This window comes from Sus scrofa, chromosome 4 (genome assembly GCF_054392235.1).
Source record: "Sus scrofa isolate SSC_HxYL_T2T_F1_AM1 chromosome 4, Sscrofa_HxYL_maternal_Yorkshire_Landrace_v2.0, whole genome shotgun sequence".
Taxonomy (NCBI): Eukaryota; Metazoa; Chordata; class Mammalia; order Artiodactyla; family Suidae; genus Sus; species Sus scrofa.
In genome coordinates, this window is record NC_139386.1 from 108,806,225 (window position 1) to 108,830,331 (window position 24,107).

A 24,107-nucleotide genomic window follows, 5' to 3' on the forward strand; every position below is an offset into this window, starting at 1 on the left:
TAATTCAGGAGACTAGGACTAGGATTTAAGGATGCACGTTTGATAGAGTCCATCTTGTTAGGGCAGGGGTTCCAATTTTTGCTGTATCTATTTCACATCAATAGCTTCTCCCTGTTACAGGAGCACCTTACCAAGACCTAACCGGGTGGCTGTGCTCACTTAGAATCAGAGTGAGGAACCCTAGAGAAACCGTTTAAGACACCAGAAGGCATCTTACAGTGGACTACCTTGGTCAGTGGGCTCTGAATATCTGAAGACTATACGTTATAATCCCTGTATCTATTTCTGGACTAAACACAGTAATACCCGAACCTCAAAGGTGACTCTGCTTCTCTCCTAAACCGTGCTTGCAAAGGACACTGACCATGTTCACCTAACATGACTTTTTTTTTTTTTTTTTTTTTTTTTTGTCTTTTTAGGGCCACACCCGCAGCATATGTAAGTTCCCAGGCTAGGGGTCAAATCGGAGCTGTAACCGCAGGCCTACACCACAACCACAGCAATGCCAGATCCAAGCCGCGTCTGTGACCTACACCACAGCTCACAGCAACCCCGGATCCCCAATCCCCTGAGTGAGGCCAGAGTCAAACCTGCATCCTCATGGATGCTAGTCAGATTCGTTTCTGCTGAGCCATGACAGGAACCCCTTAACATGCAAACTGACTGACACGACCCACCAGTCAGTCTGGCCAAATGGAGTAAAGTATGTATGTGTTGCTAAATTCCCAGTGCAGCAGAGGGAGCTGTGTGCTAACCTCACACCTTACACAGGAGAGAACCAAGCGGCCTGGGAACCTGCACCTAGCTTAACACCAGACAGTCAGCAAATGGCAGAGGCAGGGTTTGTTCGTTCCTGCTGGCCCTGGAGCCACTGCTTCTCCGGGGATACTATCTTTGCCCTGGTGTATGATAACCCCCAAAGGGCAATCCTACAGCCTCCATTTCCTGATCTCATCAGGGACCTCAACGTAGCTGCTGTGTTCTAAAAACAGTGCCCACCACCAATGCAGAAAGCACAGTGTAGAGAAGTTAATAACCTTTTCAAGGCTACACCCTCAGCTAAGAAGAACGAAGTCAGAGGCCTTCCTTCCAGGCCGCTCTGTCTTGACCTTGTGGGCTTTTAGATCTTGTCCCGAGTGGGCACCTTTGTCTAAATAGACCCCAGTGCCTCAGTCCCAACTGTGACTGGGCCAGCACGGGCTTTTGTCTTCGAATCCTCATGCAAAGGAGGGCAATCGTTCTATCTAGAAAGAAGTACTATTCTTCCTAGTAGAAATCAGCAGAGGGAGGGTTTTGGACATGACTGCTAATGGGAAGAAGGGAATCTGAAGAGTTTCCCAAGTAAGAGCGTCTCAAGAGTCTGTATGAGTCAGGATACTAACTGCTGTATGAACAACTCCCAAATCTTATAGTTTACAAAAAAAAAAAAAATTTTTCTTGGTCATGTCAGAGTCCAATAGGGTTGAGAAGGGCAGGCTTTGATCTGCTCTCATTCAGGAACTGAGGCTTACCAGTCTACCAAAGGTCCATGGCCAACAGCAGGTGAAGAATCTCTGATCTAGTGGCTTCAAATTCTCTAGGGCCCTGTCGTCTTCCACCAGGGCCTCCGTATGGAGTGGGCCACAGAAGAGGCAACGTGAGTCAGTTGCAAAGTTGTAGATGGCAGATAAGAAGTGACTTACTTCCCTTCTCTCCATATCCCACTGCCTTAGAACTCAGTAACATGGGCCTGGATAACTGCAGTGAAGACTAGGAAATGTGGGCTCTGGTGGCCAGGAGGGAAGGGAAATGGAGGTTAGTGAACACGAAGCATTATCTTGGCTACACGTGTTTACTGGATTATGCCAATGACAATACAAATGCTAAATGATACAAGAACACTAAATGAAGTAATGATGCCAAGTGCTACAGATTAACTGTAAATCTGTAAAAATACAAATACTATAAAAATGATACCAAAGGGAAATTATATGACATAAATGTTACATGATATGATAGTGATACAAGATGATATAATGACAGGAGAGCAAATTCTAAATGATATGATGATACAAATACCAATGACCTATATATCATGTACCAAGCGCCTCCTTGACCTTAGGCCTGAGAGGAGGAACTGCCTAGACGGAAACTACTACAGAGGAATGGCCACAGGGATCCACTTCGGCTCAGCCCGTAGCAATGGTTGGAGCAGACTTGTTGGCAGGAGAGATGGAGATGGGATGGAGCTTGTGTTAGAAAAAGGCAGGAACACTGGCTCCCGCATCAGCTGGGAAGAGGGAGGCGACAGAGGGCTCTCTGTGCTGTACCACTCTCCCAGAGTTGTTTTCCAAATTATCTAACCCTAAAGCATTTTATCTGAAGTAATTTATTGGTTTCTATGTCACTCATTAAATAAGTTGATGCGTTAATAAGTTGAAGCCCAACTGGTTAACAGGGTAAGTTGCCAGTGAAGTGAAATGCCAAGGAGAGCTCAAAGCTTCTTAGTTGTTATGCCCAGACCCTAATACAAACCAACAGTAGCACTATTCTGAGCCCCAGAAACATGAAGTTAGATGCCAAAAAGGATTTTGAGGTCTGCCAAGGTGAGCTTGGTAACAAATTCTCCAGATCCTGATAGGATCTGTTTGGCCAAATCTTTCTTTTTTTCTTGGAGCTGCAAGATCTTCTCTTCCACTGTGCCTTCACAAACAAATCTGAAAAACAGACACGTAAGCCAACAGTCAAAAACCCAAAGCTAAATATCTAATGACATATTCAAATGTCTACCTATGCTTGGGATCTTTTCTTTTTAGGGTTGCACCTGCAGCATATGGAAGTTCCCGGGCTAAGGGGTGGAATCAGAGCTGCAGCTGCTGGCCTACGCCACAGCCACAGAAACGTAGGATCCGAAGTGCATCTGTGACCTACGCCACAGTCTGTGGCAACACTGGATCCTTAACCTACTGAGTGAGGCCAGGGTCAAACCCACATCCTCAAGGAGATTAGGCAGGGTCCTTAACCACTGAGCCACAATGGGAACTCCTATGCTTCTTTTTTTCTTTTTCGGGCCGCACCTGTGGCATATGGAAGTTCCCAGACTAGGGGTTGAATTGGAGCTGGAGCTGTTGGCCTACATCACAGCCACAGCAACGCCAGATCTGAGTTGCGTCTTCGATCTACGCCACAGTTCATGGCAACGCTAGATCCTTAACCCACGGAGCAGGGCCAGGAATCAAACCCACGTCCTTATGGATACTAGTTGGGTTTGTTAGCGCTGAGCCAATGGGAACTCCCAGATTCAGATACTTTATGGGGATGTGGATTTGCAGGCCTGAAGTTTAAGAGACCTTAGAATGGAAAATACAGATTTTGGACTCACTGCAGTAGATGGATTCTTAAGAGAGGTGCATACAAAGTGAGCTGAGAGCTACAGACGGAACAACTGACATAACTGCTTGCTTGGCAAAGTTTGGAATTCACGGATGCCCCCCACCCCACCCCCAGCAAGAGCAGCTTCCGCGGAGCAACAGGGATGAAAGCCAGTTTGTAAAGGGTGAGGAATGAATGGGAAATAAGCAAGAAAAGACAGACGACGATTTCTAACTCTTCAGGAAACTTGGCAACGAAAAGGAAGGGAGAAAAAAGTCCCTGGCTAGGGTGGACTGTATGGTCAAGGGAAGTGTTGTCATTGTTTTTAAAGACAGGAGGGGCCCAAGGAGAGGGACATTCCCCAGAATAACTGGCCTGTGCACTTTAAAAATGTCACTATCCTAAAACACAAAGAGAGTCTGAGATACCGCTGCAGATTAAAGGGGACAAAAGAGTCAACACAACTGAATGCTACACAGGACCTAGAGCATTCTTCTGCTGGAAAGGACATCACCTGGACAAGTGGCAAAGCTGCATAAGATCCACAGATCAGATAACAGTACTGTGTCATTGTTAGCATCTTGGTGTTGGTCATGTTCTCATGGTTATGTAAGAAAATGTCATTGTCAGGGAAATGCCTGTTCTAGCAATTAGAAGGAAAGAAGCATCAGGTCTGCAACTCACTGTCAAATGGTCCAGAAAAAAGCTCACTCACACACACACACACATGTGTCACAGTGTACAAGAATTTTTTGTATTATTCTTGCATTCAAGAACTGTGCAGTATTCTTGTAATAATTCTTACATTCTTTTCTATATGTCTGACATTACGTCAAAATAAAAGTTAAGCAAAAAAAGAGAGGGGGAGAGCGAGAGGGAGAGAAGAGTCATTTCGTGGGCTGCCTTGACTGAGACGAGGCTCGCCCTGTACATAAGCTTCTCTTCTTCTGCAGGGACCAACTCCAAGGTTACCCCCAAACTGCCTGTGTTCCCTCCCTGACTGAGAACCAAGGAGGATGGGACCCATGGGTGCTGTTGCTAAGGTGACCATCAAATATTTTAGATACTGGGAAAATATGACCCAAAGCAGATTTTCACGCAGCAGCACTTGGTTCTCGATGACCGTAACTTACTCACCTGTGTATGACAACATCCTTCTGCTGCCCCACCCGGTAAATTCGGTCAGAAGCTTGATCTTCAAGTGATGGATTCCTGTTGGGAGAGAAGTGAAGTTCAGAGGTGCCGACATCCCAGACCAAGGGTGGGCAAATACCATGGACCCGATCCAGTCCACAGTTTGTCTTTGTATGGTTCACAAGCTAAGAATGGTTGTTTTATATATATATATTTTTTTTTTTTTTCCTTGTCTTTTTGCCTTTTGAGGGCCGCTCCCGCAGCATATGGAGGTTCCCAGGCTAGGGGTCCAATTGGAGCTGTAGCCACTGGCCACAGCCACAGCAACGCAGGACCCGAGCCGCGTCTGCAACCTACACCACAGCTCACAGCAATGCTGGATTCTTAACCCACTGAGCAAGGCCAGGGATCGAACCCACAACCTCATGGTTCCTAGTCAAATTCGTTAACCACTGAGCCATGACAGGAACTCTGTAGAATGGTTGTTATATTTTTAAAGATTTGTAAAAAGTCAAAATCAAACACCTACAACATGGGATACGTGACAGAGACCTATGCGACTGGTGAAGCCTAAAGTACTTAATATTGGGCCTAAAATACTTACAGAAAAAGTCTATAGATTTCCGTTCTAGTCTATATGGGTCTGGGAAAGCTCCAGACAACCTTCTTGCCTTCTCAGGAGAAACTGGGGTCAGATTGCTAATAGTAACGCTTCACACCACCATCAGCTGAAAACTCTAAGTAACACAGTAACACCAGTGCTCAAATCTGGTCAGTCATTAGCTGGATGACTTTGGGTAAGTTGTCTAACCTCAACCCTCTGGGCTTCAGGTGGCTCCTGGGAAACATGAGGGAAGGCAAATGATATCATACCTTTTCCAATTTTAATATGTTCTGATTTAATTAAGGAGACTTAATTTGTTTCCTTCTTCATAGATTCTCATTATCAACTCCAAACTAGTTTCTCATCTTACCTCTTTAAAATCTTGCTTAATGTTTCTCCAGTTTAGAGACCAGTGTAATTGCCACTCGGCTTTCCTCACTCTCACGTATGGGGGAGTCCCAGGTAAGACCTAAACACATTCTCCAGGAAGATAATAACAGGTTGGCCTGTTTGTGCCCCTCTGGGCTGCCTGGAGGATTAACAAGTGACAATCCCTGGCAACAGTGCCTGGGGCAGCAATCCCTGATGGGCGTAACTGGAAAACCAAAACTGGGACGAGTGAATTAGGACACTTCCTCCTAGCAATGCATGAATCATTCACCTCGTATCTAGGAAGGACACTGCTGCACTCCTGGTGTTGACACTATGTGCAGAGTCCAAGGCTGTGTGTTAAGTGTGTGTCTAACATCACTAGAAAATTCTTTTGCTTTCCCCTTTTGGAGTAACAGTTCTGCCTCTTCACCACAGTGAGATTTCCTTGAACATCAACAAGTATGTCTGAAATACGGTGTTTTGAAGAGGAAAAAATTCTTCATTGAATGATGATGGAGCTCTTAGGCATGAGGAAAAGCCCTGCTCCCAGTTTCCATGGAAACAGAGGTTAGATTCACAATAAAGTAAATAAGACTATTTTATTTTATTTTATTTTATTTTTGTCTTTGCTATTTCTTTGTGCCGCTCCCGCGGCATATGGAGGTTCCCAGGCTAGGAGTCGAATCGGAGCTGTAGCCACCAGCCTACGCCAGAGCCACAGCAACGCGGGATCTGAGCCTCGTCTGCAACCTACACCACAGCTCACGGCAACGCCGGATCGTTAACCCACTGAGCAAGGGCAGGGACCGAACCCGCAACCTCATGGTTCCTAGTCGGATTCGTTAACCACTGCGCCACGACGGGAACTCCAATAAGACTATTTTAAACCATCATTTGAAGCCTCACTTGCTCTGGAAATCACGGCCGTCATCTAGCCCTACACCATTCTGCTCTGTATCTATACACACGTTTGCACAGTGGAATCTCCACAATACTAGCGGAGCACGCTCAAGATAAAAAGGCAGGCCTTACTGCCCCTCTGGTTCCCCTGATATGCTGTGACAACCCAAGAAAAATCCAGAATCGTTACCAGTGCATGTCCAGAAGAAAAAGATGGTTTCCTCCGGTCAGGTTTAGACCAACCCCTCCAGCCAAGAGAGAGATCAGCATGACCTTCAAAAGGAAGCACATCATTAACGTTACACAGATTTGGTCTCATGAAGCACCTCGCTTTCTGGCTCAGGTTGGAGCCCAAGGTCCACACAAATAAGCAAGACGCTCTTATCACATTTCCTCCTGCTGTGGTAAATGCACCATTTGGAAACTCTGAGAGGCTATCTCCCCTGCCTCAGCTTTGAGAAAATTCTCAGGTACCCTTTTCTTGACTGAGTCAATCTCAAAACGTCAAGTGCGTGCCTGTCAAAACTAAGGATACTACCACTTAGAGGGGTGGTCAGCTCAATGAACTTTCCATTAACCAGATTCTGTCTGTTCCATCAGCCCTGCCCCCCACCACTACCATCACTATGAGTCTCCTGCCCATCACTCAACGGGTGCTTCCAAATTCCTATCATTGGTCCTTCCGCTTCCCTCCATCTTTCCTCATGTCAACGTCAAAATCTCACCCATCCTTCCAGGCTGGCCTCCTCCACAAAGATTCTCCTGATCCTAACCAGTTCTAGGATCACTCTCCTTTTAGCCCTCATAATTTATTCTCTTAGGGTATTTGCACCCTTTGATTTGTACCCTAATAAATGTCAAGGAAATTAAAAACACCTGGTGGGAGAGTTCCCGTCGTGGCTCAGCAGAAATGAATCTGACTAGCAGCCACGAGGACACAGATTTGATCTCTGGCCTCGCTCTGTGGGTGAAGGATCGCGTGTTGCCATGAGCTGTGGTGTAGGTCACAGATGCGGCTCGGATCTGATGTTGCTTGTGGCTGTGACGTAGGCCGGCAGCTACAGCTCTGATTCGACCCCTAGCCTGGGAACCTCCATATGTCGAGGGTGTGGCCCTAAAAAGACAAAAAAAAAAAAAAAAATGCCATCTAGTGGGATCAAGGCTATGATATTTTTTTGGGCTATGCCCCTAGCATGCAGAAGTTCCCAGGCCAGGGATCAAACCCACACCACAGCAGTGACAATGCCAGATCCATAACCTGCGGTGTCACAAGGGAAATCCCAAAGTCATGAATAATGTTGAATTGGGTTCCTATGTTAAAATCTTCTCTGTATAACTGAGAGCGATTTGCTCCTAACTCCATAGCTCTGCTATGATCAGCTGGTACCTGAGGGCCCCCGGAGCTGTTAAACGCCTCCACCAAATCCATTCTCTGTTTGGGGTTGACAGAGCCATCGATGGTGGCATAAGTCACTCTGTGTCTCTTGAGGTGCAAGGCTACAACCTCCAGCATGCTGGTCCACTGGGAGACGATGACACTGGAAGGAAGGATAAAACAGAAACCCAGCGTCCCCAGTGAGGTGATGCAAACTCATCTGCAGAGCTTTAATGCCCATTATTTGTAAGATCCAGTTACTGAATATGGACCAAGAAAGGCCTTCTGCCACCTAAGGGGAAAGGTCCACACTTGGGTGACATTATAAGATGACAATGCTTCTGGTTATTTCTAGATCCAGTCCACAGCCTCTCCAGTGCTAAATGCAGTCAGAATAAAGGGATGGCGAAACTAAAGAAATGGCTGCAGCCTCCAACTATCTGGGGGTCCTGTGCTCATCCGGGGTGGGGGGGGTCTGTGTTCCTGCAGAAAAGGAGAACAGGCCCTGCCCTTTGCCAGTCAGAACAACAAGCCTCGAGGGCTTCTCTGTTCCTCCCCCAGGCTCTTAGAGTTTCAGGTTTTTGTTTTTATTTTTTAAATTTTTTAAAAATAATTTTTATTTTTTCCATTATAGTTGGTTTACACTGTTCTGTCAATTTTCCACTGCACAGAAAAGTGACCCAGTCACACACACATATATACATCTTTTTCCTCACATTATCCTCCATGCTCCATCACAAATGACTAGATATAGTTCCCAGTGCTACACAGCAGGATCTCATTGCTTACCCAGAGTTTTAGGTTTTTAGATCAAAATACCTCTATTTACAAATGCGTGAACAATACCCAGTAAAGTATAGCAAATAACAAATGAACCTCCTTATAAGCAGTACCCAGCTTAGAACATTCCCAGCCCCTGGGGGCTCCCTGTCTGATCACACGCCTCTCCCTTCCTTCCCCATGTGTTACTCTCCAGCTTTTCTTGAGATCATTCTTCTCTATTTTCACCTTTTTTTTTTTTTTGGCCCCACCTACGGCAATTGGAAGTTTGGGGGCCAGGGATTGAACCCACATCCCAGCAGCGACCCAAGCCACTGCAGTGACAATGCCAGAAGCTTAGCCTACTGTACCACCAGGGGACCCCGCTTCTTCTCTATTCTTAAACACTCCTTTGGATGCTCAGCTTTCTCTGATCCTCTAGGGACTGCCTTTTCAAGCAGTGCCACAAATATTTTAATTAGAAATCACAGGGAATTTATGCTATGTAACCTCAGTGCGCTCTGCCGAGCGTGACTCAAGGTTCTTGATATAAAAAGCTAAGATTTATAACCATCGACAATAGCAACCAGTAAATAGCTCTTGCTTAATTACAAGTGATACTTGGATGATGAAATGACGCATTTACCTCTTTTGGGACCCTGAATTTCTTCGGATTGCCTCCAGTTCTGCCAACAGCGATGAAATCTGGGGAAAGGTGGTATTAACACATGCAGTTTTAAGCACATTTGCTTTTCTCCATTTCCTCTCCCCTGATGAAGGAATCGGCCTCCCCCACGGCCTCTCTGCTTCTGGGTTTACCCGCCTCTCCTCTCTGCAGCCAGAGGGCCATTTCCAGAATGTCAGTTTCTCATGCTCCTCCTCGGCTAAAGCCCCTGCAGTGGCTTCCCACTGAGAATAAACCCAGGCTCCTTACAGTGACCTCCCAAATTGCTGCTGCCCTGCCTTCTGCTCACAGCTCCGCCTTCATCCCTCAGAAGGCCCTCTTCAAATGATGCTCCGGTGATACAGACGTTCTCCATCCACTAAGCCCTGCTTTGTCTCCTCTTTGTCCATTCTGCTCCCTCTGCCTAGCACGGCCTTATGGTCAGCGTAACCCCACTTCGTCCTGGTCCCCGCTGTCGGTCTACATGCTCCTACAGCACATTTTCTTTCTAGTATCATGGTCTTTTTCATACTAGTAATTGCTTATATTAATCATCTTTTGCTTTCACAGCCTGAGATGCTCCATGGAGGCAGCATTCACTTCTGTGCCTCGAGCACCCAGGGCACTGCTGGACCAGAGGGGGTATTAATCCTAAAACTTATGGAAGAAGGTCAAAGAGCTTGACCCAGTTTGAGGCCAGCTCCAGACGGTGTTGAAGAGAGGACCTGTCCAGACTGAGGGACCTGCCCTAAAGCTTCCCAACAAGCTCCCTAGCTATTTTCCGAAACCCTTCGGGGCACATTCGAGCCTATGTCGGACCAGTTGGTAAGACCACATGCACAGGACTCTGGAGAGCTGCTGGCTCTATTCTTTTCCGATTGCTCATGCGAATACCTTTCAAAAGACTCCAAGGGCCCTACAGTTCCTCTCGAGAACTGGGGAGAAGGAAGACGATCAGGCCAGGAATTGGCAAGAGAAGAGGGCCCTTACTCAGCCATCACAGGGCTGTGTCACTTCAGAACTCCCAGTTAAGAGCTCAGCATCCTTGCCCGTACAAAGGGGCTGAGCCAGACGAACTGAGGTGCGCTTAGCCCTCCTGTGCCAGGCCGATGTGGCATTGGTGGTAACCTGCAGCGTCCCCCCGCGACCAGGCAGCGTTCCTAACTGAACAAACACACTGATGCCTGGACAGGAAGACAGCCCCACGACTGTACCCTCTGCAGAAGCAGGGACAGAAAAAGCGGGTACGTGAAGTGCCCAGTGTGTCTTGGCACCTCGGGGTTGTAGAAAATGCCGATTGCCACATGAAAAAGCTGGCAATGCATCCTTTGCAAAAACTGCAGCGGGGAGAGTGGATTCAAGGCCTATGTGCTGGGGTCAAACGCCAGACACATTCTGGACGAGCTGAGGTTTGCGCTACCAAAGAACACACTGCCCTCCCGACCTGAAACCACCTTAAGTGGTTTGAACTCCAAGTAGTGGGCTGACGTGAAGAAGCCTTGTGAACTATGACCCAAATATCAGACACGATGTTAGGAGCACAGATGAGGAGGAATGCAGTTTCACCCAGGAACACAGTTTTAAAACTAAGGGTGCTGGGGCCTGGAGCCGGACCACATATGGTGCCCTTCGTGTGGTCCTATCAATCCCTACTGATGCAGACCCAGGTAAACATTTTGACAGCCCAGTTAGAAGTAACTCTTAGGTGAATGCCATTCCCTTGGCAGTAACGTCCTTTTTAGGTACAGATTTTTAAAGCCTTTGAAGAGAGGTTGAGGCAGCTTCAGAAAACTGCAGAGAGAAGCCAGCCACCTAGGGCGCGAAGCACAAGGGACACGTTCCCAGGAGACCAACGTAGGGACAGAGTCACACACCCTCAGCCTTCCAGGGACAGAACCCTTCAGCCTTCAAACACTTCAGGGGAAACAGAACAGAGGGAAGAACGAAGACAGAAGGCGAGGAGGAAGCCTCTCAGCAAAGCAAAGCAACTGGCGCTCAAACGTTCTACAGCTTTGGGGCTCAAGCCTCTGTCGTTTTCCCCAAACAAACTGCTCACTCGCTAGGGTTCTGTCGCCTGCATCAACCTGACAGGTTCCTTCCTCAGGAAGCCATGCCAGAAATCTGCTCTCACGTCCAGCCACTCTGAAAGCCCACTAGCTAATAAGACTTTGGTTTTATTTTTGAAATGAAACTAGCATTTAAAACTGAAGGGAGAGTTTGACCAGCGAACATCTAACCATTCCAGCTCTGCCATCCAAGGGTTGTCCTTGCTGGGACAAACGTGGGGCTTCCAAACATGGCGAAAGGTGTGAGGCATCCAAGTCTTTCTACCAGAATAGAGGTGACCAACGTACCTTGGTGCTTTGCCTCATGCTGTCAAAAAGCTCCACCTTGAAGCAGGTGCCATTAAGGGACACAGAAGCAGACGACTCTGAGCTATGGAGTTCGGACAAGGTCAAGGCACTGAGCTGCTCTTCCAGAGAAAGGACCAGGCCTTCGCTCTTCAGCTCTGTCGGATCCAGGGCCTGGGCAGAGTCAGAACAGGGACAGAGGAGGGTAGTTGAGGCAGCGAGCCATGCAATGTGCCAATGAAGTGCTGACCATTTAACACAGCACCCAGCAAAATGTCTTGAGATTAACCATCAGTATCTTCTCAGAGAAACCCTGGATTATAAGTACGTCAAACGATGGAACTTTAAAGAGACGGGCCAGACAGTGTTTAAGAGCATTCTATTATCCCCAGCTGGAACAGCATAGTTAATTAAGCTATTACTAACTCAAGACAGAACTTACTACCAAAAAAAGATACATTACTATAGCTCCTCCAAAGAATAACATACTTCAATAAAAAATTATTTCAGTAAAAAAAAATTTTTCAAATACTAAGAGCAGTTTTTTTCTGTTCATAAAAATAACATATGCTCATTGTAGAATATTTGGAAAAGTTCCGGAGAAAGGAGAGAGAAAATAAGCATCCTTGATAACCAAGGAGAAAATACATGCTAACTGCCAAGAAAACAAAAAGGAATAACATATTCCTGTTAATTGTGAATGTGCCTCTATCTAATGGAAAGGCAACTTTTCCAACTGTATAAATACTGGTGTTTTCCTAACTAGATTTCATACTAGTACCTACATTAGCTTTATGACCTCCTAAAATACCAAAGTATTCATAAATGATTTCCTTTTTAACAAGATGCCATTTTCTGTTCTAAATTACAGCTGCTTTATTTATTTATTTATTTGCCTTTTTTTTTTTTTTTTTTTTTTTTTAGGGCCGCACCCACATCACATGGAGGTTCCCAGGCTAGGGGTCCAATCAGAGCTACAGCTGCCAGCCTACACCAGAGACACAGCAACATGGGATCCGAGCCACAGTGGCGACCTACACCACAGCTCACAGCAACACTGGATCCTCAGCCCACTGAGCAAGGCCAGGGATCGAACCTGCAACCTCATGGTTCCTAGTCGGATTCATTTCCACTGTGCCACGACGGGAACTCCAACTAAAGCTTATTTAAAACAAAGCAAATAACAGAAACTTTTCTCAACACCATGGGAATTATCTCCAGATAATATAAAATAAAGTAAAATAAACATCTCTTCCTTACTGCCCCAGCCAAAATAAAAAAAAACACCCCCAAGTCCCATTTTCCTTCATGCAGCAGACTGGATCCCAGTTGCGGGAGACTGGAGGGGACTTGTCCGCAGGCCCTCCAGGGTCCCACACGGGGGGCTTTGCTTACCGACTTCAGCAGAGAAAGGTGACAGCAGCACTGGCGGAGTCTCAGCAACTGGGACAGTATGTGGACCGTGCTGGACCCCTGCAGGTCTCCCGCCACAGGGCGTCTGGGCCCGTCAGACCCAAACTCCTGTGCCACTTCCAAGATGGAAAACAGACACAGGAAAAAGCACAGGGTTAAAACAGAAATGCAGGGATGCAAATCAGTGTTTATAGGATGGATAAATAACAAGATCCTGCTGTATAGCAAAGGGAACTATATCCAATATCCTGTGATAGACCACAATGGAAAGAATATGAGAAAGAATATATGTGTGTGTGTGTAATTGAGTCACTTCTCAGAACAGCAGAAATTAACACAACACTGTAAATCAACTCTACGTCAATAAAATGAATTTTTTAAAAACACAGAGTTCCCATCGTGGTGAAGCTGAAACGAATCTAACTAGGAACCATGAGGTTGTGGGTTCCATCCCTGGCCTCACTCAGTGGGTTAAGAATCCGGCGTTGCCCTGAGCTGTGGTGTGTAGGTCACAGATGCAGCTCAGATCCCGTCTTGCTGTGGCTCTGGTGTAGGCCAGAGGCTACAGCTCCGATTAGACCCCTAACCTGGGAACCTCCATATGCCACGGGTGCAGCCCTAAGAAGCCAAACAAACAAACAAACAAACAAATAAATAAATAACACAAACAGATATATGGGGAAAATTTGTGAACTAAATGAGGTGATTTTAAACTTCTTTGATCTGAGTGAGACTCAATAATACAGTTCCAACTCACATCTCTACCACTTAAGCCAAATGAAGGACTGGTTTTCTTTAGAGACCAACTTGTATTTTAATAAAAGAGATTTCAAAAATAACAAAAAAGAAGTTTCGATCACTAGGCCTGGTGCTTGCAGATCAATATATTTTACTTTGGTTTAAGGTCTGAGCCAAGGTCAAGTCTCTGTTATCAAGAATTCATGAGCCTCCACTTCCGTAAATTTACCATGTCACAACCAACATTTTCACTAGTTCCCTGCATTTATGAGTTTTCATTGCTTACCTTTATTGAATGGATTATCAGGGCTTCTTGCAGATGATCTGTCCCCAGTTTCATATCTTTTTAGATAAGACTGCAAATCTGACCTGTATCAGGTCAAAAAAGAAAAAAACACATCAAATGGTCGCCACGCCTAACAGGGTTTACAGTGGTCACTTCTTAACTCTTTTTGCAGGAGGACCGTGAAAAATTATAACAGAGGACTTGCTAAGTGAAGGCAGGCTCATAGCAAGCACAGGCCAAAGGCAATAAAAAATCATTACTTTACAAGCCAAATCATTTTTAAATGATTACTAAACATTAACAAATATGTTCATATGATATTAGTATTGTACTTAATATCAATTTAATATTGAGGAATATGTAACACAATAATGTATTAGTAATTGGTATTGGTTAATAGTTAAATATTCATATTTAATTAGTATTAAAATATTCCATATACAAAGAGGAAAGACTTATTCCCATTAGAAGGGAAAAGTATCAAGTAGGAGAGTGTAAATTTGAAATTCAAGGACGAATAAAAGTTTTAGAAGAGTTCCCACTGTGGCCCAGAAGGTTAAGAACCCAAGTAGTATTCTTGAGGAGGTGGGTTCTATCCCTGGCCTTGCTCAGTGGGTTAAGGATCCGGCATTGCCCTGAGCTGTAGTGTAGGTCAAAGATGCGGTTGGGATCTCCAGCTGCTGTGGCTCTGGTGTAGGCCAGCAACTGCAATCCGACTCAACCCCTAGCCTGGGAACTTCCATATGCTGCAGATACAGCCCTAAAAAGGAAAAAAAAAAAAAAAAAAAAAAAAAAGTTTTAGAGAAAATGCAAAGAACAGATAATAAGAAGGACTGCTGAGCAGTGTTTTGTTTTTTGTTTTTTTTTTTAATTTCCAATGAGAGGCTGGATGACAGGTCAAAAATCAAAGGGATGTACTTTCCTAATAAAGCCCCATGAGGACCAGAAAGCCCTTGTGTACAGCGTGCATATCCCAGGCCTTCGATGCAAGGAAGCCAATGGAGAACAGGTTTAATGTGTATATGAGACAAAGATGAGCTGGGGAAGGGGTAAAGAGATTTTTAATAAAAGGGCATAGATATGCAACTTGTCAATAATGCCATAAGTGTGGTTTGAGGAAACTTGACCCTTGACCCACTCCTAAGAAAAAATAAGAATAAAACAACAAATGTGAGAAGGTGCTACTTCACAGCACACACCTTGATCTTGCAAAAAGAACATTGTAAACAGTCTCTTCATCTTCGGAAAGCTTTAAACGGTGCAACTGAAATTGACGCTGGGGCAGCTCCACCTGGAAGAATAAAAGAAAAAAGCAGCTGGGCTGAAGTTACACGGATTTGCTGACTATTATGGAGTAAATTCCCCAAGGGTCCCGCCCTTCCCTGAAAACAGGATGGCTGTGACACGAGGGGCAGGCCAGCAACCTGAGGACCTCCTCCCAGGGAAAAGGGACCCTCGGAGGCTCCGGAAGCAAAGTGGACAGCTGGTCATCCGCCTTCCCAGCCTCCCCCAGGAACACATGTCAGTGGGATTACCAAGGGTTTGCCGGTGGAGTCCAGCTGGTCTTTGGTTCTCCGCAGCAAAAGGCTCTTGGTTAAAATATTTAACCGTTCTCCTCCTTTCTTTGAACCATTGTCAACTTGACTCTTCCAGAGACTGAATTCATCAAATGGAGAACAACGGAGAAACCTTTTTGTTGAGGAAGGAGGACCGAAAACAGGAATGAAGCATGGGAGGACGGAGGAGTGGTCCAGAGACAGACATGAGACGAAAAGCAAATCAGATGGCGCCTGTCCTCCGATCATTTTTAAAAGTCAATTTCAGAGCCCAGCTCTGCTAGACAGAGCAAAAGAATCGTGGTCAATAACCGCATTATAAAACCACCTAATAAAAATGTGAATTTTCCCATTTACAACGTCTATATCGTCACAAGAGGACATATAACCAATTGCTAGAATTCATTCCTACAACTTCAAAGGCTAGTAAAGAAATTCTATATCCCTCTTATGAGCTGACCTGAATAAAAGCAAGTATTTTAAAGTTGGCATTTTTTTCTGTTTGCTTCAAATAAATTGCAGTCCTGACCCCAAGCCATATGTTTTAAAGCAGAAGCAGCCCAAAAGACTCCCTAGATTGAAGACATATGACTTTTGTTTCCTTTAATGTAATCGGCCCTTTATTTTTCCAGCTCTAGAGGCTGGATGTAATCAAAATCCTATATCAGCCAGTCAATCAACAGATTCTTTTCTCATAAATATTAATTTCTCTGTCCTTTAAAGGTGGCCGGGCTTGCCATCTGCTACACGAGATAATATGGTACACACCGGAGCCGTAACATGAGATATGAAATAATTATGAAGGGCCACTGACGGGGTTCACATTTATGTAACCCCCAAAGAGTTTACTCACTTCAGCAGGGAATACATGTCCAGCAAGTTGTTTTGAATGGGGGTTCCAGTGACAGCCCAACGGGCTTGGGCCTGGAGCTTACACACGGCCATGGACGTCTGCACCCGGGGATTCTTAACAGTGTGAGCTTCGTCCAGGATGATTCGAGCCCAGACGATTCGAAGCAATGGTGAGGCAGTACCCTGGACCAGACAAGAGAACGGGAGAATGTGCATGTCTTCAAGCAGAGAAGGGGAGATGACAAGAAGTGTGGAAGACCTACTCTTACCTTCAAGTTCAAGGGCTCAGATGACATACAACTGAAATAAGAACTAAACTTAAGAAACTTGGGGAAAAAAATGTAATTGTAATGTATACATGTAAGGATAACCTGACCCCCTTGCTGTACAGTGGGAAAATAAAAAAAAGAAAAAAAGAAAATGAGACAAACAAGAAAAAAAAAAAAAAAAAAAAAAGAAACCAAGAGTGGGAACTCTCCTGGTACAGCACGTCCACTGGAGTTCCCCTTGGGGCTAAGCAGGTTAAGAACCTGACATGCTGTCCATGAGAATGCAGGTTTGATCTGTGGCCTTGCTCAGTGGGTTAAGGATCCAGCATTGTTGTAAGCTGTGTTGTCGGTCACAGATGCGGCTTGGATCCGGCATTGCTGTGGCTGTGGCATAGGCCTGCAGCTGCAGCTCCAAATGGATCCCTAGCCCAGAAATTTCCTTAAGTCGCAGGAGCAGCTACAAAAGGAAAAAAGAAAAGAAAACAACAACAAAAAAACAAGCCCCTTGAGGGCCCGAGCCTTGAGCATAAGATGCTTAAGGGTATGATGTTTCCTAATTTGAGTTTGCTGTATTCTTTCAACCCACTTTTGAGCAATGGCTAGAGGCCAGGAATACACTAGGTGTCGAGCCTACAAATCCACTCAATCAAAAATAGTTACTATGTTTCCTAAACTTACAAAAATCCACTGAAAATTTACTAAAGTCTACTTTTCCAGGTAAAATACTAAGCCAGACACAAAGGACAGTTCCTCCCCTCAAGGAGCTCACAATTTAGCAGGAGGAGGAAAAAACAAAACAAATATCAAGATAATGACACTCATTTATACACAGCAAGTCCCACTGAATAATTTCATCCAGGACAGTAGGCATCTAGTCAGCGTTGTTCACTGCTGAACCTGGAAGAGCATCTGGCCCATGGGAGATACTCGATACTTGCAGAATTAATGGAGCACCATGACATAAGTAAGCACAATGTCTAGGAAACATATCTAACCCATGAAGGAAGCAAAGCACTCCATTCAGAGGGAGGACAAAGACACAGCAGCCTGAGAGCGTGGAGGGGAGCGCACCGCCCATGGTACCCATGAGCCCAATGAGCAGTGGGAGGGCTGGGCTGCAGGGGATGATACTCAGGTAGAGCAGGACCATAAAAAGCCTAATATATCATTCAAAGGAATTAGGGTTTTCGCCTGAGCCCTATGAGGAACCATCAAGGAACCTGCAAAGTTAATCATCCTCAAAGAGGCAGCGCTGGTCGTGAGATGGAGAAGGGTTCTAGGGAGCTCCCCAAGTCTGCGACTATCCCACTGTACAAAGGACAAAAGCATATTCCAAAGAGTAATTCTTGGAACAACCCTGTACTTTCAGGGGAAAAAAGCCCATAATAACTATGCCACAAAGCCTTCAAATCTGTGACTACCCTGGACACAGCAACGAACAGACAGGTTTTTTTTTTTTTCCCCAGTATCATTTAGCCTCTGGCCCACTGTAGCCTTATTATTTGCAACCCCTTTTCCTTGGGGGTGGGGGTGGAGGAAGGCAGGAATAATGGCTCGATATCAAAATACTGGTCCTAAGACTAAACATAAAACACATCCCGAGGGTGTGCCCCCGAGCTTCTCAAAGGAAAACCGCAACAAGGGAGGCTTTCCTCGCTTCTGTGAGAATGATCACCACGGCGGCCAGGCAGTGACCATGAGTTCTAAAAAACACAGCCACCGAGTCTCCACCTGGATCACTGAGGCGGTTGTCTAGAGTAAAGAAAGAGACAGGAGTTCCCTGGTGGCTTAGCAGTTAAGGACCCAACGTTGTTACCTCTGTGACTCTGGTCGCTGCTGTGGCATGGGTTCAATCTCTGGCCCCGGGATGTCTGTGTGCCACAGGTGCAGGGGAAAAGAAAGACAAAGGACAAAAGGAAGACTTCTGTGTTTCCCCAGGTAGACCAGTTCGGGCATTTATGACCTTCCAGGAGGGTACCTTTGCCATCTCTGATGCTGTGAAAAGACTCCTGTTAAACCATCTGTGGTTCCCACTCTAATGCCCTGGCAGCCCCCACCCCTCACCTGCACGCTGAGCTCTGCGCCCGGGACCGCTCCTTCCTGCTCCTTTGTGGGAATCTCCTTGGCCAGAAGGCTGTAGGTAGTGATCACGATGTCATACATAGAGAGGCTGCAGAGATATAACAGAAACCAAATGGTAAAAAAAAGAAAGCCCACCAAGACCCACGACGAGAGGCAGAGTTGATTCCGTCATAAAAATGCCTACACCTGGAAGACAAACAGCAGAATTCACGCATGTCCGTAATTCACACACACGACTCTAGAGAGGTGAATTTTACACGCCTGACTCCTTTATCTCTTACCACTGGTCATTTTTACAGTCTACCTGCTGTCCCTAAAACAGCCTCCCTCTTCCGATCCAAGTCAGCAAGGATCACTTCTGGGATCACGTTAAGCTTGAGGTGATGTGGCAAGACCAGAAAGTCAGGTAGGGTTGGGAGTTAATATTTAGTATTGATTTGACATAGGTGATGCTAAAATCCCAAGAAAGTAAGCCACCCTTAAAGCACAGTCCATCTTGGAGTTTCTGTCATGGCTCAATGGAAACAAATCTGACTAGCATCCATGAGGATGCAGGTTCGATCCCTGGCCTTGGCCAATGGGTTAAGGATCCGGCATTGCCATGTGCTGTGGTGTAGGTCACAGATGCAGCTCAGATCTGGCGTTGGTGTGGCTATGGCATAGGCCATTGGCTACAGCTCCAATTAGACCCCTAGCCCAGGAACCCCCATAAAAACGGCCAAAAAAGAAAAAGAAAAAAAAAAAAAAGAATCATTTTTTTAAAGAGCACAGTTCATCTTACATCAATCTCCTCATCATTCCGTAAAGGATTCATAAACACCCATTCATCTAGCTTTGACATCTGAGCATAAAAACACATGCTGTACACTTTCAGTTTACCTCGCCTACCCCCTTTACATGTAAAGATGCTCAACGAAAAGCACAAATCTTTTTTCCAAAGGAAGCTTAACACTGTGCACCGGAGAGAACTTTGATGTATACTTTTGATAAAAATGATAGTCTAATTTGGAGAGGCAGCGATGTCTCCATGTTGCCTCAGCATCACAGAAGAAAGCATAACTCAGAGCAGGTCCAATCAATTAGCTAGAGCAGTCTGAACACCAGACCCTGGAGGATCCAAGTGCACATCTCCTAAGGTGCATTCTTTCTGAATAAAAATCTCCAGCACTCGATGCTGGAGAAGGCATGCAGGATGGTCACTGCCGCCCTGATGCCTTCCGTCTGCTGAAATGACCATCAGTCACGAGAACTGGTATGCGGTTAAGACGGAGGGTCACCCGTTTGGCAACTCACCCCTCGGAGCCAACTGCCCCGTTCCTGAGGAGATAAAATATCCCGTATCAGAAGGTGGGGAGACTACTTACTTAGAAGCAGAAACAACTTAGTTCTTAACTAGAGCAGCAAGTATTCAACCCAGACCATCATATCACAGGTAAGAATAAAAAACAGTCCTTTAAAACCAAAAGACAGGAGTTTCCTGGTGGCTCAGTAGGTTAAGGATCCAGTGTCATCACTGCAGTGGCTCAGGTCATAGGTCAACCCTGGCCCCAGGAACTTTCAAAATCCATGGGTGTGGCCAAAACACACAAAACCAACCAACCAAAAAAAAAAGACAAAGACTAGGACTCAAATCACCATCTGAGGAAATATTTCCTTTCCTCCTTCCTGATCATCTTCCTTCAAGAACTCAGAGTGAATCCTACACTTTTGAATCTAAAAACTTTTAGTTCATCTATGAAAAATACAGCCATAGAAGTATAATCAGTCTATATCAACTAATCATTAAAATTCGATCAAGAGGCTCTGTAAGATGGAGCTAGTTCCATTTCACACCAACAGGAAAAGAATGTGAATTTGGAATCAGAAATTCAGCAATCATGAAATTGCTGTGACACATCCCCTTTCACCTGGTTGATGACTCAGGCATCTCAGGCTAACCCACAGGGCAGCCAGTTGAGCAGAGCGACAGGATAGAGTAACAGAACACCATTCTCTCTCAAGAGGCCCCTCTTAGCACTGGGAAGGCTGTTTGGTGATGAAAATGCCTTTGGTCTTCACAAATACCATCAGCCCTGATGAAATGCAATGTCAGGGACAGCAGGTAAGGTCTCTGTGGCCCTTGACACGAAGACGCCGAGCAACTCCGACTGACTGCAAAATCGCTGTACTTACACTTTTGCATTTTGATCCCGGTTTGGCCCATGATAGAGATAGACTCTTAGTTCGTTGTTGCACACACGTTTCTGCACCTCATTTTTCCAGTGATGGATCAAGGAAGCGGGACAGATGATGAGTGTTCGATGGGAAGTGAACTCAGAGGCGTCTTGAGAGGGAAAAAAAAATCAACACCTAGTTATCCTTATTAAATAGCTTTAACTTCTTAAAGGCATTACCTCTTTCCCAATGGATGTTTATTTTTAACACGCAATGTTTTTAACAACTGCTGTTCTTATTTATTTATTTAGTCTTTCTTTTTTTTTTAGCTCCCAGCCTACGCCACAGCCACAGTGATGCAGGATCCGGGCTGTGTCTATGACCTACACCACAGCTCACGGCAACACCGGATCCCTAACCCACTGAGTGGGGCCAGGGATCAAACCTGCATCCTCATGGGTACTAGTCAGGTTCGTTAACCCCTGAGCCACCACGGGAACTCCCTGTTCTTATTTCTACACATCATTTACACCTCGGAGATATCACAGGTTTGGTTCTAGACCCTGGCAATAAAGTGAACATCACAAAAAAGCAAGTCACATGAACTTTCAGTCTTCCCAGTGCATATAAAATTATGTTTACATTGTATGATTGTCTATTAGTGTGCAACAGCATTTTTTTTGGCTGCGCCTGAAGCACATGGAAGTTCCCAGGCCAGGGATGGACCCTGCACCCCAGCAACGACCTGAGCCTCAGCAGTGACGAAGCCAGACACTTAACCACGAGGCCACCATGAAACTCCAAGAACGCCATAGCATTACGTCTGAAAAAACGAGGTACATGATAATCGACAAGGACCTACTCTATAGCACAGGGAACCATACTCACTATTTTGTAATAACCTATAAGGGAAAAGAGTCTGGAAAAGATCGTATGTGTGCAGACATATATACATGTCTCTGAATCACTGTGCTAGACACCTGAAACTAACATGACATTGCAAATCAACTATACTTCAATACAAAAATAGAAATAAAAAGGCACATTCCTCAATGTAAAAATACTCCATTGCTAAAAAATGCTAACCATCACCTGAGCCTTCAGCAAGTCATAATCTTTCCACTGGTGGAGGATGTGAAGTACTGTGAGAATTACCAATGCTATTTAAAAAAATGGCACCAATAAACTCGCTCAACACAGGGTTATCACCAACCCTCGATATGTTAAAAAAGTATCTGTGACGTGCAATAAAGTGAAATGCAATAAAACGAGGTATGCGTGAAGTAGAATAAGAAATGAAAGCAATGTTCTTTTAACTCAAATCCCTTAATTATGTCTTTATTTTCCCCTATAAATGTGTCCGAGAGAGAGGCCGAAGAGAAGAAAGTGAGCTATAAATGACTTCGGTCTTAAAAAAAAAAAAAAAAAAGAAAGAAAAGAAAAAACACCAATGCACTTTCACAGTGGCCAGAAGGTAAAAGCTGGATCATTTCCTAACTTGTGAGTTGATTCATTGCTGGGGGAGGATTATTACTTTTCTCTGAAAAGTGTAACTTAGTTACAGTCACATTAAAGATTAAGTACAAAACTCTCTGGGACAAGCAATCATCACTTTGGAACTGGTCAGTGATCCTGATGGAGTATTTGCATCGCTGCCCCCCATCCTGTGTGTGCGCGCGCGCGCGCGTGTGCACGCGCGCACACACACACACACACACACACAGGTCCTGCTACTCCACATGGGGACACAGGAGCCAGCTGCAACAGGGCCACTAGAAGCCCTGAGAGCAGATGGCCACAGATTTTTTTTTTTGTCTTTTGTCTTTTCAGGGCCGCACCTGTGGCATATGGAGGTTCCCAGGCTAGGAGTCTAATTGGAGCTGTAGCCACCGGCCTATGCCACAGCCATAACAACGCCAGATCCGAGCTGTGTGTGCAACCTACACCACAGCTCATAGCAACGCCGGATCCTCAACCCACTGAGCGAGGCCAGGGATTGAACCTGCAACCTCATGATTCCTAGTCAGATTCGTTTCTGCTACACCATGGTGGGAACTCCAGATTTTTTTTTAACTTCCTAACCAACTGAGAAACATACCCGTGTACATAGCAAGCGGACCTTTAAGGTATTTATACAGTGATTACATTTTAAAAACAGAGGGTGAAGGAGCATCTGGCATTGTCACTGCTGTGGCTGGGGTCCCTGCTACGGCACAGGTTCAATTCCTGCTCCCAGAACTTCCTCATGCTGTGGGTGTGGCCAAAAAATTTTTTCATTTAAAAAAAAATAAAATAAAAACAGATTGAAATAAGAAAAATTGTCTAGACTCTGGAAATGTCTGGGATTTCAAAAACACAGACAACAGTGTCCACTGTCATGGCTAAAATCTGAATTTGTGACAGATCTTTCTTTGAAAAATAATACATTAACCAATTTGTATCTACCCTGCAGTTGTATCCTCAACATTAACAAAAATAATCAATAGGCTTAAAGTAAGTTTTCTAGAGCCTTAGCTTTCTCCATAAAATTGTTTCTAAACACAAGTCAAGCTAGGCTACGCTTACATTAAAGAGGAAAAAAATGATGACTTCTAGGTAGCATATTGACATGATACCAGAGGAGAGGAGTCTAACACTGGTTTTCCAATAGATTAATTAAATATGACCAAAGGCATCCTTCATAGTTGAAAAACTCCTCTCCACCAGCTCTCACGGTTTAGGAAACAACAGATCTGCAAGGCACTTTTCAATACCAGTTTTGGAAAGCCAAGTCGAAGACGTGGTTTTGTCCTTTTCTTTGTTTTTCTCTTGATTCTTCTGGGTCAGGATGAGTGCAATCATTGTCAAGGTTTTCCCTAATCCCATATCATCCGCTGGAAAATAAAAAAAAAAAAAAAAAAAAAACAGGGAGAGGTAATTACTTAGGGCAAAGAATCTGTTCAGCTTCAAGAGATGCAACCAGGGACAGACAACAGCCCGTGTCCTCTGCTGTCGGCACCATTCTGGTCACCGTTCTTTGCCTCTAATGAAGACTTTGTTTCTTGCTGTTTCTTTTGAGATCTAGGTCCAAGATATTTATTATGAATTTTGTGATATTTAAAACTTATTATTCCGGTCTTATTCGAGGCTCCATCTTATGCTATCACTTATCTGCACATTCACTGATACCCATTGCAGTTTGATGCTGCTCTCTAGACCTTTTACTTTTTACCCCACAAAGGCAGAAAAGGCCCAGGAGATATAGCCT

The 24,107-nt window shown here is 45.0% G+C and overlaps 1 protein-coding gene across 6 annotated transcripts in view; it reads right to left on the reverse strand.

The window, feature by feature from the left end:
• Positions 1 to 1,817: 1,817 nt before the first annotated feature.
• Positions 1,818 to 24,107, reverse strand: part of TTF2 (transcription termination factor 2) — a 44,041-nt gene continuing 21,751 nt past the window's right edge. For 4 of the 6 annotated variants that reach the window (XM_085023447.1, XM_085023448.1, XM_001929357.8 and 1 more), the window contains 14 exons: positions 23,614 to 23,733; positions 20,879 to 21,029; positions 18,689 to 18,794; positions 16,357 to 16,538; positions 15,483 to 15,636; positions 15,147 to 15,238; positions 13,948 to 14,030; positions 12,906 to 13,039; positions 11,514 to 11,684; positions 9,142 to 9,200; positions 7,749 to 7,899; positions 6,552 to 6,634; positions 4,489 to 4,563; positions 1,818 to 2,696 (listed from right to left, as the gene is read on the reverse strand). In XM_085023447.1, the coding sequence (XP_084879573.1) occupies positions 2,552 to 2,696; positions 4,489 to 4,563; positions 6,552 to 6,634; positions 7,749 to 7,899; positions 9,142 to 9,200; positions 11,514 to 11,684; positions 12,906 to 13,039; positions 13,948 to 14,030; positions 15,147 to 15,238; positions 15,483 to 15,636; positions 16,357 to 16,538; positions 18,689 to 18,794; positions 20,879 to 21,029; positions 23,614 to 23,733 (1,706 nt within the window). In that variant the 3' untranslated portion in view covers positions 1,818 to 2,551. Of the gene's footprint in view, positions 2,697 to 4,488; positions 4,564 to 6,551; positions 6,635 to 7,748; positions 7,900 to 9,141; positions 9,201 to 11,513; positions 12,467 to 12,905; positions 13,040 to 13,947; positions 14,031 to 15,146; positions 15,239 to 15,482; positions 15,637 to 16,356; positions 16,682 to 16,816; positions 18,795 to 20,878; positions 21,030 to 22,723; positions 23,734 to 24,107 lie in introns of those variants that run through there. The other 2 variants (XR_014844367.1, XR_014844368.1) reach the window with 2 other exon arrangements.